Genomic DNA, 12403 nt, shown 5'->3' on the forward strand with positions numbered 1-12403 from the left:
GTATCTGGAGTTTGTTTGCAGTGGCTAGAGGCCCTGGCACGCCCATTCTCTCTCTCTCTCTCCTTCTCTCTGTCTCTAATAAATAAATAAAAATAAAATCTTTTTTAAAAAACAGCTAGAGACCTTATCCAGTGCTTCCAGGTTCTTATGACCTTCAGAGAAACTATTACTATTCAGAGACAAGACAAAGGAAAAGGAGAGAAAGAACAGACCCGAGGCTTGAGGGGTGGGCGTCTCACACTGCTGGGGCTCTGCAGAGCTCCTGTGTGGACAGAGTCCATGGGGGAGAGGACTACTTATGAGAAAAGGAAGGGGGGTAGAAAAGGTGAGGAATTCCAAGAATGGGTTGGCATTTTCAGGATATAGGGTATGCACCTCTATTTTGTGTTTATGGTATTTCCAGGGGTGTTGGGGAATCAGAAGAATGATGGGTGCGGACAATGTTACAAAGCTGATGCTATGGATGTGGTGAGTCCCAGACCAGAAACGAACAGAAGACCACCCAAAAAAAACTAAAAAGAGTCTTTATTAAGCCAGCCAACATCTGTCCCCTCACAGCAAGGAGGAAAGCAGCCCTGACCTCCCATCCTACTTTGATAGTGAGGGGTTTTTTTTGTTTTTGGGGGGTTTTTTTGTAGGGTCTCTCTCTGGTCCAGGCTGACCTGGAATTAACTATGTAGTCTCAGGGTGGCCTCAAACTCATGGAGAGCCACTTACCTCTGCCTCCCAAGTGCTGGGCTTAACGGCATGCGCCACCACGCCCAGTTTACAGTGAGTTTTAAAAGGCAAAAACTACATTCCTTTACAATGACCTGAAAACCCCCCAGCCATCCCCTCCACACACAATTGTCTTTAGCAAGAGCAAACATGATTACAAAAGCAGAATTTTGCAGTTAACACCAGGTAGAAAGCAGATACCAAATAATCAGGTCATCTTGACTTCAGGATGCTGGGATTAAAGGCGTGTGCCACCATGCCCAGCTACATTGCTTTTCTTTGAATCACCAGGTTCTAGTCTAGGCAACAGGAAAAAAAATAAAAACGTTCTGGTCTAGAGAGAAGAGAATTACCTTGCCATGTTAAAAGAAAATATGCATTCATAGTTAAACTCCAACTATCACTTTATTTACAGTCACCCATCTGCATTATTCTAACAAAATGCAGGACAACAAACTAGGCTTATTGCAGTACAGAACAAAGAAAAAGTTGGAATTATTGACTCCTATCACAAGTGACTACTAGCTGTCATTTGTCAACAGCCTCTGTGGTTCTAGGATGCAGATGACCATGCGAGCCCCTCAGCTCTATGACCAGGTGACCAAGGAGAACTCTTACATCCTGCATGAGTTTGAGAAGTAAGCGCATCTGGTGATGTAGGTGAGGATCTGGGGAAGAATCGCTTGGGTGCTCAGGAGAAGGGGTGGGCAATGGAGAAACTTCTGGAGCAGCTGATTTCTGAGGAGCTGGATTCAAGGTGGAGGATGCAGCAGGACTAGAGGGACCTGGATTGTGACAAGAAGCACATACAAGAGTGAGTCTGGCTGGGTATGGTGGAGGCACACCTATAATAGTCCCAGTACTCTGGAGGCTGTGGCAGAGGGGTCAACCTGTGGGTTCAAGGTCAACCTGGGCCACATAAAAAGTTCCAGACCAATATGGGCTATAGAGTGAGACCTGCCTCTAAATAAATAGATAGATGATAGATAGATAGATAGATAGATAGATAGATAGATAGATAGATACATACATACATACATACATACATACATACATACATACATACATAGATACATAGATAGATACATAGATAAATACATAGATACATAGATACATAAATACATAGATAGATAGATAGATAGATAGATAGATAGATAGATAGATAGACAGATAGATGGATAGGGGTCTGACTCTAGCTTTATCCTCATATTATTAAACATTAAGTATTATAGGTGAGCTGGGCATGGTGGTGCATGCCTTTAATCCCAGCACTTGGGAGGCAGAGGTAGGAGGATCACTGTGAGTTTGAGGCCACCCTGAGACTACATAGTGAATTCCAAGTCAGCCTGAGCTAGAATGAGACCCTGCCTCAAAAAAAAAAACAAAACAAAAAGTATTATAGGCAACTTCAGGGGCAAACTCTTATATTAATGCACCTTCAAAATGTTCTTAATCATTTTCAGCTGAAACTTTGTGATGTAACCTGAGCATACCCAGAAATATTCTTGTCCATTGCTTTAATGTTTCTGTCGTGTATTCCATTTGAGCTAAGCATGTGCAAAAATGTATCTACTGTTTTTAATTCTTAACTTATGACCTTAGACTAAGCAAGCTCAGGAATGTGCTCCTTGGGCTGGAGAGATGGTCTAGCGGTTAAGCGCTTGCCTGTGAAGCCTAAGGACCCCGGTTCGAGGCTCGGTTCCCCAGGACCCACGTTAGCCAGATGTACAAGGGGGCGCACGCGTCTGGAGTTCGTTTGCAGAGGCTGGAAGCCCTGGCGCGCCCATTCTCTCTCTCTCCCTCTATCTGTCTTTCTCTCTGTGTCTGTCATTCTCAAATAAATAAATAAATAAAAATTAAAACAAGGAATGTGCTCCTTAACTGGGCATGCTTAAGAATGGGAAGCCCTTATGTGAATAAATAATACAAGCTCCCTGAATTAAATTCCCACGCTTCCTTTGTTCAAGAAGGGCATTGCTTTGGAACTAGCTCCTGTGTTTACCTTGCCTGGTGCAGGTAATAAATCTTTCTCTACTCTTTTATGTCCTGGCTATGCATAGTTTGGCTTTGTACTCGCCAAGATATGAACCCATTATGTTCAGTTACAATATTAATCTTTTCCTTTCTTCTGAAAGTGTCTATGGGAGTCAATAGCAACAGGGATTTGAGAACTCTAGAACCTGGGTCCTTAGGCTATGCAGGCAAGCACCTTAACCACTGAGCCATCTCTCCAGCCCAAGTAAAACTCTTAATAGTAGCTTCCAGAAGGTAACACTGATTCTACCCCTGGATGTTAATCCTAAATTCTATGGAGAAGTCCATGTGGGGATGGCTCAGGTCTTGGTCTAGTCAAGCATGCCCCATGGTCTGAGGAGAAGCTCCCTATGTGTGCTCTCTCCCGTCTCCAGGGACTCTGGATTATTGCTCTCATCTCACTTGTATCCTTCCTTCACCTTCTTTCTCGGAAGCCCAGCTGGTGGATCCAGTCATCCCATTCCCCTCCTCGTTTTTATACATGCCACACAGAACCTTACGTAGTAACTCACCATTCACCCTGACCTCTAGTTGTGGGCTCTGTTTCCGAATTTGGCTGTCCTCAGTGGTTACTTCACACCAGTACAAGCCAGAGTGCTCTATGGAAGCAACAGGAACCTCTAGTGCTGAGGAGCCACCTCTGCTACGCACCGTGCGTCCATCCTTGTAGAAGGAGAAGAAAAGGCGGGTAGCTGACCTCTGCAGGGACAGCTTCGTCTGACACTTCAGAGTCATCGGGCTTCCTTCCTGAGGCTCAGACGATGAGGCTTTGAGAACTGGGGCTGCAAATAGTTCTGGGGGAAAGATAGGTGGGGAAGAAAAACTTAGCCATGTTGCACTCAGGTAGAACCCAGCGCCTCCACCACACAACTTTTCCCTGTTTCCATTAGGTACAGCCTCCTTTAGAAAAGTCCCATTTGAACTTTTCAAGCTTTCTCTGTCAGATCCAGAGAGAGAGAAAGATGCAACTCAACAACAATCTAGATACCCCATCTACAAATACCAGAAAGCATAGATCTGGAGGACACTGGGTCTGAATGACCTGAAAAGAATGTTGAGATGTCAACTCTCCTGAATTCCAACATAGGAGTTTCCCAGCAATCTGCTCTTCTGGGTTTCAGTAATCTTTCCACCTCTATACCAGAGAAAGACAGTTTGGGTCCCTCACTGAATGCCACCATAGCAAGCCCCCCCTGCCCCCAGGCTCTCACCTTGGATTGTGATGGCTACAGGTGATGCCGTCTCTGGGCTCCCAGGACCAGGGCTCTTGAAGATGCCTGTGCAGTGGTAGTGCCCGCTGTCTGACTTTTGAGCCACAGCAATAGAGAATTCCTGGTTCTGTCCAGGGGGCCCCAGGGCTGAGGCGTCTCGGTAGAAAGTGACCTGAGTCAGTGGCCAGTCTTGCCAGGCCCGGCAGCGCAGAACCAGCGTGTCTCCTTCAAATATGGGTACAGCTGGACTTTGGAGGATCAGCCAGTCTGTGGCCCAGAACAAGAGCTGTCATCCACTATTTCCCTTGGGAGTTTCCCCAGCAATGCCCACAACAGACTCCCTTAAACCTCTCTGAGGGTCCAGGTCACTCCTCACCTCTTCATGCCCTACCGTAATGCTCTCTAACCCCTTGAGCTTTCAGCATCTAGGACCGAGAGCACCCTGGCTGTTGGGACCAGAAGATGGAGAAGAAACTAGCTCAACTCATGGTTGGCTTTTCGGAGGACACTTTCCCCAGGGAACTGGGTGGCTCTAAAGAGCGGCTTGGGACACTGGTCAGGTCTTGCCAGGACCTCACCATAGGACACGATCAGATGGAAGGGTTCACTGAACGTGTAGCCCTTGACCTGGAAGCCATCTTCTCCAGGGTGGGTCACATCATCATCATCATCATCAGTCTGGCAACTTCTCTTCCCAGTACTGGCAGGTCCTTCACACTGCAGAGTCTCCAAACTGGCAGCTGAAATGGACCAGGGAGAAATAGAAGGATGTTGCATGCAATTCAGAGAAAGAAGATAGGATATCACCTTCCACAAAGGTTCCTTCCGTATCTAGGGAGCCATTGCTTTCAAGGTGAAAATAGAAAGTTACCAAAACAAACTCTCTCTCTCTCTCTTTCTTTCTTTTCTTTTCTTTTCTTTTTTTTTTTTTTTTAGGTAGGGTCTTGCTCTAGTACAGGGTTCCGGAGAATTCACCATGTAGTCTCAGGGTGGCCTCAAACTCACAGCAATTCTCCTACCTCTGCCTCCCAAGTGCTGGGAGTAAAGGCGTGCACCACCACGCCCAGCTTAAACTTTCTTGAAGAGACCCCTATGGGTTTTTACAAGACATAGTCTTGACCTTGGCTCACTGGTGTCAAGACCTTGGCTCTTGGTTAAGTGACTAAGGTTTAGAGAAAAGGATGAGAAAGAATAAAAGAAAGGTGAACCAACCAGCAAGACATCCAGCTGCAGACACAGGAAACCAGAGGTCAAATACAACCATGACCCCACACAGGCAGAGGACAGGAGAGGTGGTGATATCTGGCTTTACATGGGGTACTGAGGAATCGAACCTGGGCCATCAGGTGTCTTTAACTACTGAACAATCTACCCAGCCTTTCCTTTACTCTTTTTAAAATTTAGGAATGCTAACTTACTTTTGTCAAGATAATTCTTCAAAATTTATAAAATGGGTGTGGTGGCTCAAATCTGTAACCCCCAGTGCTCAGGAGACTCAAGAAGAAGGATTACCATGAACTCAAAGTCAACCTGGGCTACAAAGTGAGTTCCAACTGGGCTACAGAATGAGAACAAAAAGATTATAGAGTAGGATGATACCTGGAAATCTTATGAAGGTTAAACAGGACATGAAAGTTCTGGCATCATGGGGCACACCATAAACACCCAATGACTGTTAGAACCTGATGTCTCTGGTTTGATACCCAGTACCCATGTAAAGCCAGACACACACAAATTAGTGCATGTATCTGGAGTTCATTTGCAGTGGCAGGAGGTCCTGGCATGTCCATCCTCTCCCTCCCTCCCCTAAAATAAATAAAATTAAAGAAAAAAAGTAAATGAAAACAGGATATAGTTCAGAGGTGGAAACACTTGCCTAACTTTCACCACAGACACCACAAAAATAATGATGCAAGAAAGCCAGGTGCACCTGATTTCAAAATTAGTATTCTTTTTTTTAAAAAAATTAATTTTTATTTATTTACTTATTTGACAGAGAAAGAGGGAGGGGGAGGAGAGAGAGAGAGAGTGAGAGAATGGGTGCACCAGGGCCTCCAGCCACTGCAAATGAACTCCAGACACATGCACCACCTTGTGCATCTGGCTAACGTGGGTCCTGGGGAATCGAACCTGGGTCCTTTGGCTTTGCAGGCAAATGCCTTAACTGCTAAGCCATCCCTCCAGCCCTTAAAAAAATATTTACTTATTTGCAAGCAGAGAGAGAGAGAGGAGAGAGGGGAAATGGGTAAGCCATGGCCTTTTGCCACTGCAAATGAACTCCAGGCACATGCACTGCTTTGTGCATCTGGTTTGGTCATCAGGGAGTTGAACTGTGACCTGCAAGCTTTGTGTGCAAGTGCCTTTAACTGCTGAGCCATCTCCCCAGCCCACTCCTTTTACTTTACTATGCAGGCATGGTCAGTTTCAGTTCTTAGATCTTCTTTGGGAACTTTTCCCCATATTCTCATTTTCCCAGAGTCCCACTTGGCTCTTTGGCCTAGTCGGTATTATCTACTAAAAAGCTTTGAGTACCTAGCCACACCCCTCCTTTCTCTTTGCTTTCCCTGTCATGTCTTATTTTTTAATTTTTTTATTTTTTGTCATCTCAACCATAGAAATGGTGAAGCCCCTTCTCTGTCCTCTCCTCTTCCTGTGGCCTCTCAAGGCAAGGAACTGTGGAAGAACTCTGTGCTTTGCAATTGAAACTTTCACCTAGTCAACCCATCTCTTCTCCATGATTGACCCCCACAAGGTAAACACCATGTCTCCCAGCTCTGTGACTGTCCCTTGCCTCTTTGAGTCTCTCTCCCCTCCATGGCCATTCATATGTGTTTATTTGTTGGCTCTGTTTTTTCCTGTCCCAGGTGCCTTTCTTCTTGTCCACTCCCAATGGCCCAAGACCTTTCTTTGGCCTTGTAACTTCCCTTGTCAAGGCTGCTGTCTACTTCCCGGTTCTCAGTCCACCAGTGCCAAGTGTCGTTTCCGTCACCATTCTGCTACCTCTTTTCAGTTCCTTCACTGGCACCCAGCTACACTCAGCCCCCTCTTATTTTGTCTTGTTTTGTTTTTCCTTTTAAAACCAAAGCCTGGAGCTGGAGGAATGGCTTAGTGGTTAAGGTGTTTGCCAGGTTCGATTCCCCAGGACCCCACATAAGCCAGATGCACAAGGCGGTGCATGCATCTGGAGTTCTTTTGCAGTGGCTGGATGCCCTGGTGTGCCCATTCTCTCTCTCTCTCTCTTTCTCTTCCTCTCTCTGCCTCTTTCTCTCAAATAAATAAATAAAAACTTTAAAAAACTGAAGCCTGTTGAGCTAGATGGCATTTCCATGCAATAAGCTTTATGCTAACTTCATTTCTACTAATAAATTAATTTGCGGGCTGGAGGTATGGCTTAGCAGTTAAGGTGGTGCTTGCCTATAAAACCAAAGGACCCTGGTTTGATTCCCTAGGACCCGTGTAACCAGATGCACAAGGGGGCGCATGCATCTGGATTTCATTTGCAGTGGCTGGATGCCCTGGCGTGCCCGTTCTCTCTCTTCCTCTCTCTGCCTCTTTCTCTCCCTCTCAAATAAATATATAAAAATAAAATATTTTTTTAAAAAAAATTAATTTGCAAGGGGAGAGAGACAGTGGGTGTGCCAGGGCCTCTAATGGCTACAAATGAACTCCAGATGCATGCAGTACTTTGTGTACCTGCCTTCACATGGGTACTTGGGAGCTGAGCCCAAGCCGTTAGACTTTGCAGGCAAGCGCCTTAACCACTGAGCTCCTCTCTTCAGCCCTGGTTCATTCTTTAAAACAGGTTATTGTGATGTGTCCCTGGACAGCCTGATATTTGCAATATAGCCCTGGCTGGTCTTGAATTTGAGGCAATCCTCCTGCCTATGTCTTCCCAGTGCTGAAATTACAGGCATAGACCACCAACCTCAACTAAAAGTGACTTTTACAAAGTGATATTGAGATTAAAAAAAAAAAAAAAAAAACTAGAGGAGGGGCTTGGAATCAGAGTATCTGAGTCCAACTCTGCAATTCTTGCCACAAAACAAAACAACCTTGGCTTTGCCCACAAAAAGCTCTCGTAGAGGTCAAGATTACTGCAGTGCAAGGATGAAGATAATAAGGATATAGGGGAAGAAAGGGAGGTTCGATAAAGTCTTCTTGGAGAAGATGCCACCAAGCCAGAGTATTTAGGGATAGCTGTAAAGCGGGAGGGAACCAGGGAGCCATGGAGAGAAGTGATTTCTGGTAGGAGTCTGGCTGTGGGTGAAATATAAACTGAGTGAGTTGTATTACAGGGTAAAGAATAGGACTTAGAACGTGGCAGTAGAGGCTGAAGAGGTTTAAAGGGCAACAGGTTCAGCACAAACAGCTTGGCTTTTAGAAGTCGTTCCGAATGCTGAGTAAAAATTCACCTCAAGGACACAAAGCTGAGATAAGGAGACCAGATAGGAAGTCATTGCATAGCTTGAGTCACAGATAAGGGCTTGTCCTAGCATCATATTAGCAATGGTTCAGGAAAGGAACTGGCCCTAAGAATAATTTAGGAAGTAAAATTTGCCAGACTCGATGATTAAGCAAATTAAATGACGGAGAAGGAAAAGTCCAGGTTGCTTCTTGTGTTTATGGCCTGAAGGTCCAGGTGGATGCTGGGGCCATTAACTGAGATCAGAAAGTGACAAGTGAGTTAGAAGAAGTGGCACCAGGAGGACAGATAAGTTCATCTCTGGTCATGTGACGAGATACCTGTGAGACGCATAGGTGGATATGTCATAGGTAAAGCTTGTTGTTTGAATGTGAGGGTCAAAAGCATGATTAGAGTGGCCAGAGAGATTGCTTAACACTTGCGGCATTTACCTGTGAAGCCTAAGGACCCAAGTTCTATTTCTTTTTTTTTTTTTTAATTGTTATTTATTTATTTATTTATTTGAGAGCAACAGACACAGAGAGAAAGACAGATAGAGGGGGAGAGAGAGAGAATGGGCGCGCCAGGGCTTCCAGCCTCTGCAAACGAACTCCAGACGCGTGTGCCCCCTTGTGCACCTGGCTAACGTGGGACCTGGGGAACCGAGCCTCGAACCGGGGTCCTTAGGCTTCACAGGCAAGCGCTTAACTGCTAAGCCATCTCTCCAACCCCCAAGTTCTATTTCTCAGCACCCACATAAACCAGATGTGTAAGGTAGTGCATGCATCTGGAGTTGTTCATTTGCAGTGGCTAGAGGTCTTGGTGTTCCCATTCTTTCTCTCTGTCTTTCTGCCATTTTTTTCTCTCAAGTAAATAAATAAAATAAAATTTAAAAAACATGATTAGAGCTGTAGATATATGAACGAACTCCAGATACACCCACCACCATGTGCATCTGACTTATGTGGGTCCTGAGGAATCAAACCTGGGTCCTTTGGCTTTGCAGACAAGTGCCTTAACTGCTAAGCCATCCCTCCAGGCCAAGAACAGTAATGTTTAAGGAGAAAAGAAGCTACCAAAGGGCCAAAAGAAGTCCATATAATATGTGAAGAAAATGGCTTGGGAGCCAGGAGAGTAGAGAATGCAAAAAGAGAATGTGCAGGGCTGGAGCGATGGATCAGTGGTTAAGGCATTTGCCTGTGAAGCCTAATGACCAGAGTTCAATTCCCCAGTGCCCATATGGAGTCAGATGCAGGAAGTGGCACATTTACCATGGCTGGAAGCTCTGGTGCATCCATTCTCTCTGCCTCTCTTCTGTCTCTCTCTGCTTAAAAATAAATAAAATAATTTGAGGAAAAAAGAGAGAATGTGCAGCCAGCACTAAGCGCCGCATGCAGCAGGGAAGTCCAGCAGGATAAGAACGGAAAATGCAACGACCTGGCCAGTCGGAGGCTGCCGCCCCCTCTGCACACCTGCCTGCAGTGGAAGCCAGACTGTGAGCCCTGAACAGTGAGTGAGGAGGGAAGAGGCAGAGAAGCAAGAAACGAAGCAGGGGCTGGAGAGATGGCGCAATGGCTAAAGGCGCTTGCTTGCAAAGTCTGGCAGCCTGGATTCGATTCCCCAGTACCCATGTAAAACCAGTCGCACAAGGTGGCACATGTGTCTGGATTTCACTTGCAGAAGCAGGAGCCCCTGGTGTGCCCTCCATTCTCTCTCTCTTTCTCTCAAATATATATATATAATTTTTTTTTTTTTAAAGAAACATGGCAGGGCATGGTGGCACACACCTTTAGTCCCAGCACTTAGGAGGCCAAGGTAGAATTGCTGTGAGTTTAAAGCCAGCCTGACACTACATAGTGAATTTTAGCTCGGCCTAGGCTATAGTAAGACCCTACATCAGAAAGAAAAAAAGGAAGAAAGAAAGGAAGGAAGGAAGGAAGGAAGGAAGGAAGGAAGGAAGGAAGGAGGGAAGGAAGGAAGGAAGAAAGACATCAAATTTGTAGCTGAAGAAGACATCATAGTTAGAATGGACTTTTCAGCATGGAAAAGGTTTGAAGATTTTTTTTTAATTTTTTAATTTGTATTAACATTTTCCATAATTATAAAATATATCCCATGGTAATTCCCTCCCTCCCCACCCCCACACTTTCCCCTTTGAAATTCCATTCTTCATCATATTACCTCCCCACTACAATCATTGTAATTACATATATACAATATCAACCTATTAAGTATCCTCCTCCCTTCCTTTCTCTTTCCTTTATGTCTCCTTTTTAACTTACTGGCCTCTGCTACTAAGTATTTTCATTCTCAAGCAGAAGCCCAATCATCTGTAGCTAGTATCCACATATGAGAGAGAACATGTGGTGCTTGGCTTTCTGGGCCTGGGTTACCTCACTTAGTATAATCCTTTCCAGGTCCATCCATTTTTCTGCAAACTTCATAACTTCATTTTTCTTTACCGCTGAGTAGAACTGCATTGTATAAATGTGCCACATCTTCATTATCCACTCATCAGTTGAGGGACATCTAGGCTGGTTCCATTTCCCAGCTATTATAAATTGAGCAGCAATAAACATGGTTGAGCACGTACTTCTAAGGAAATGAGATGAGTCCTTTGGATATATGCCTAGGAGTGCTATAGCTGGGTCATAGGTTTGAAGATTTTTATCCTTAGAGTCATTCAGTCTTGTGTATCAGGTTTTCTTCTACCTGTCCTTGTCCTCCCTGAACAGTGGTTCTCTGGAAGGCTAACACCAGCCCATATTTCTTACCTTGGAGTCATTGCTCAGAGCCAAGCGCATCTCCACTCCCACGCCAGCATTGGGACATTTACTCACCCCTTAACATCTGAGCTGCCAGGAGCAGAGCTAGGCAAAGGTCCGGGGCCCAGGCCAGGAGGCCACAGCACAGCTTCATGTCGACTGTGTTTGGCTCTCCTACAACCACAACACACTGATTTTCTTCAACATGAAAACTCTCAAATTAGAAAAGAGGAAATAAATCTAACTGTCTTGTCTCCACAGACACCTGTGGCCAAGTTTGTGATTGGCTTTTGACATTCAGGCTATTGGGCCAGGTTGGTTCTGGTACTGTCTGCATCCTCCTGGTACTGTCTGCATCCTTCAGGCTGCAAATGAAATGCTGGCGCTCTCAGTTGTTCCAGAACTCCCTCGCAGAGCTCAGGGAGCTTTCAAAGCATGGCACTGTCTGATGATTACTGACCTTCATGTTCCATCTGAGAAAGGCCAGCGCAATACCCATCCAGCTCACTGGTGAAGCAGCTGGGAGCAAGAGGGAGGCAATGGAGGGAAGAAACTCACCAAGAAATCAATGATGTGACTTCAAGTGTCCCGTCACACCTTGCTCCAAACTTTTTGTCCTTTCTTTCTTTCTTTCTTTCTTTCTTTTCTTTTCTTTTTCTTTTTCTTTTTTCTTTTTTTTTTTTTTTTTGAGGTAGGGTCTCACTGTAGCTCAGGCTGACCTGGAATTCACTATGTCATCTCAGGGTGGCCTCGAACTCACCATGATCCTCCTACCTCTGCCTCCCGAGTGTTGGGATTAAAGGTGTGCGCCACCACTACCCCAGGCTCCTTTTTTTTTTTTTTTTGTTCATTTTTTTTTTTTTATTTATTTATTTGAGAGTGACAGACATAGAGAGAAAGACAGATAGAGGGAGAGAGAGAGAATGGGTGCGCCAGGGCTTCCAGCCTCTGCAAACGAACTCCAGACGCGTGCGCCCCCTTGTGCATCTGGCTAACGTGGGATCTGGGGAACCGAGCCTCGAACCGGGGTCCTTAGGCTTCACAGGCAAGCGCTTAACCGCTAAGCCATCTCTCCAGCCCTCCTTTTTTTTTTTTTAATTGAGAACTTTAGTACATAAACAGACTGTCATTTGACTATAATCCCCTCCCATTACCCATTTTGTGGCCCTCCCCCACTCCCACCTTTACAACTTTTTGTTTGTTTGTCCATTTGTTTGTTTTGAGGCAGGGTCTCATTCTAGCCCAAGCTGACCTGGCACTAGTCTGTGGTGACC

The 12403-nt window shown here is 45.3% G+C and overlaps 1 protein-coding gene across 1 annotated transcript; it reads right to left on the reverse strand.

Moving 5' to 3' along the window:
• Positions 1-1245: 1245 nt before the first annotated feature.
• On the reverse strand, positions 1246-11320 carry Fcrla (Fc receptor like A). Its single transcript, XM_012949819.2, has 5 exons — positions 11205-11320; positions 4541-4702; positions 3963-4229; positions 3264-3545; positions 1246-1502 (listed from the first exon to the last, which is right to left on the reverse strand). Exons 1-5 carry the CDS (start codon positions 11281-11283, stop codon positions 1246-1248), a joined length of 1047 nt encoding a protein of 348 aa, XP_012805273.2. The 5' UTR covers positions 11284-11320.
• Positions 11321-12403: the final 1083 nt, after the last annotated feature.

Source organism: Jaculus jaculus, chromosome 1, assembly GCF_020740685.1.
Source record: "Jaculus jaculus isolate mJacJac1 chromosome 1, mJacJac1.mat.Y.cur, whole genome shotgun sequence".
Lineage (NCBI taxonomy): Eukaryota > Metazoa > Chordata > Mammalia > Rodentia > Dipodidae > Jaculus > Jaculus jaculus.

Bases quoted from the DNA above. Each gene is read 5' to 3' on its own strand.
- Fcrla (XM_012949819.2), bottom strand. From the start codon at position 11,283: ATGAAGCTGTGCTGTGGCCTCCTGGCCTGGGCCCCGGACCTTTGCCTA. The intron at 4,230-4,540 runs GTGAGGTCCTGG...TCTGGGCCACAG, and splicing joins CCATCTGATCGTGTCCTATG to ACTGGCTGATCCTCCAAAGT. The intron at 1,503-3,263 runs GTGAGTTACTAC...GTCACAATCCAG, and splicing joins ACTAGAGGTCAGGGTGAATG to GTCCCTCTAGTCCTGCTGCA.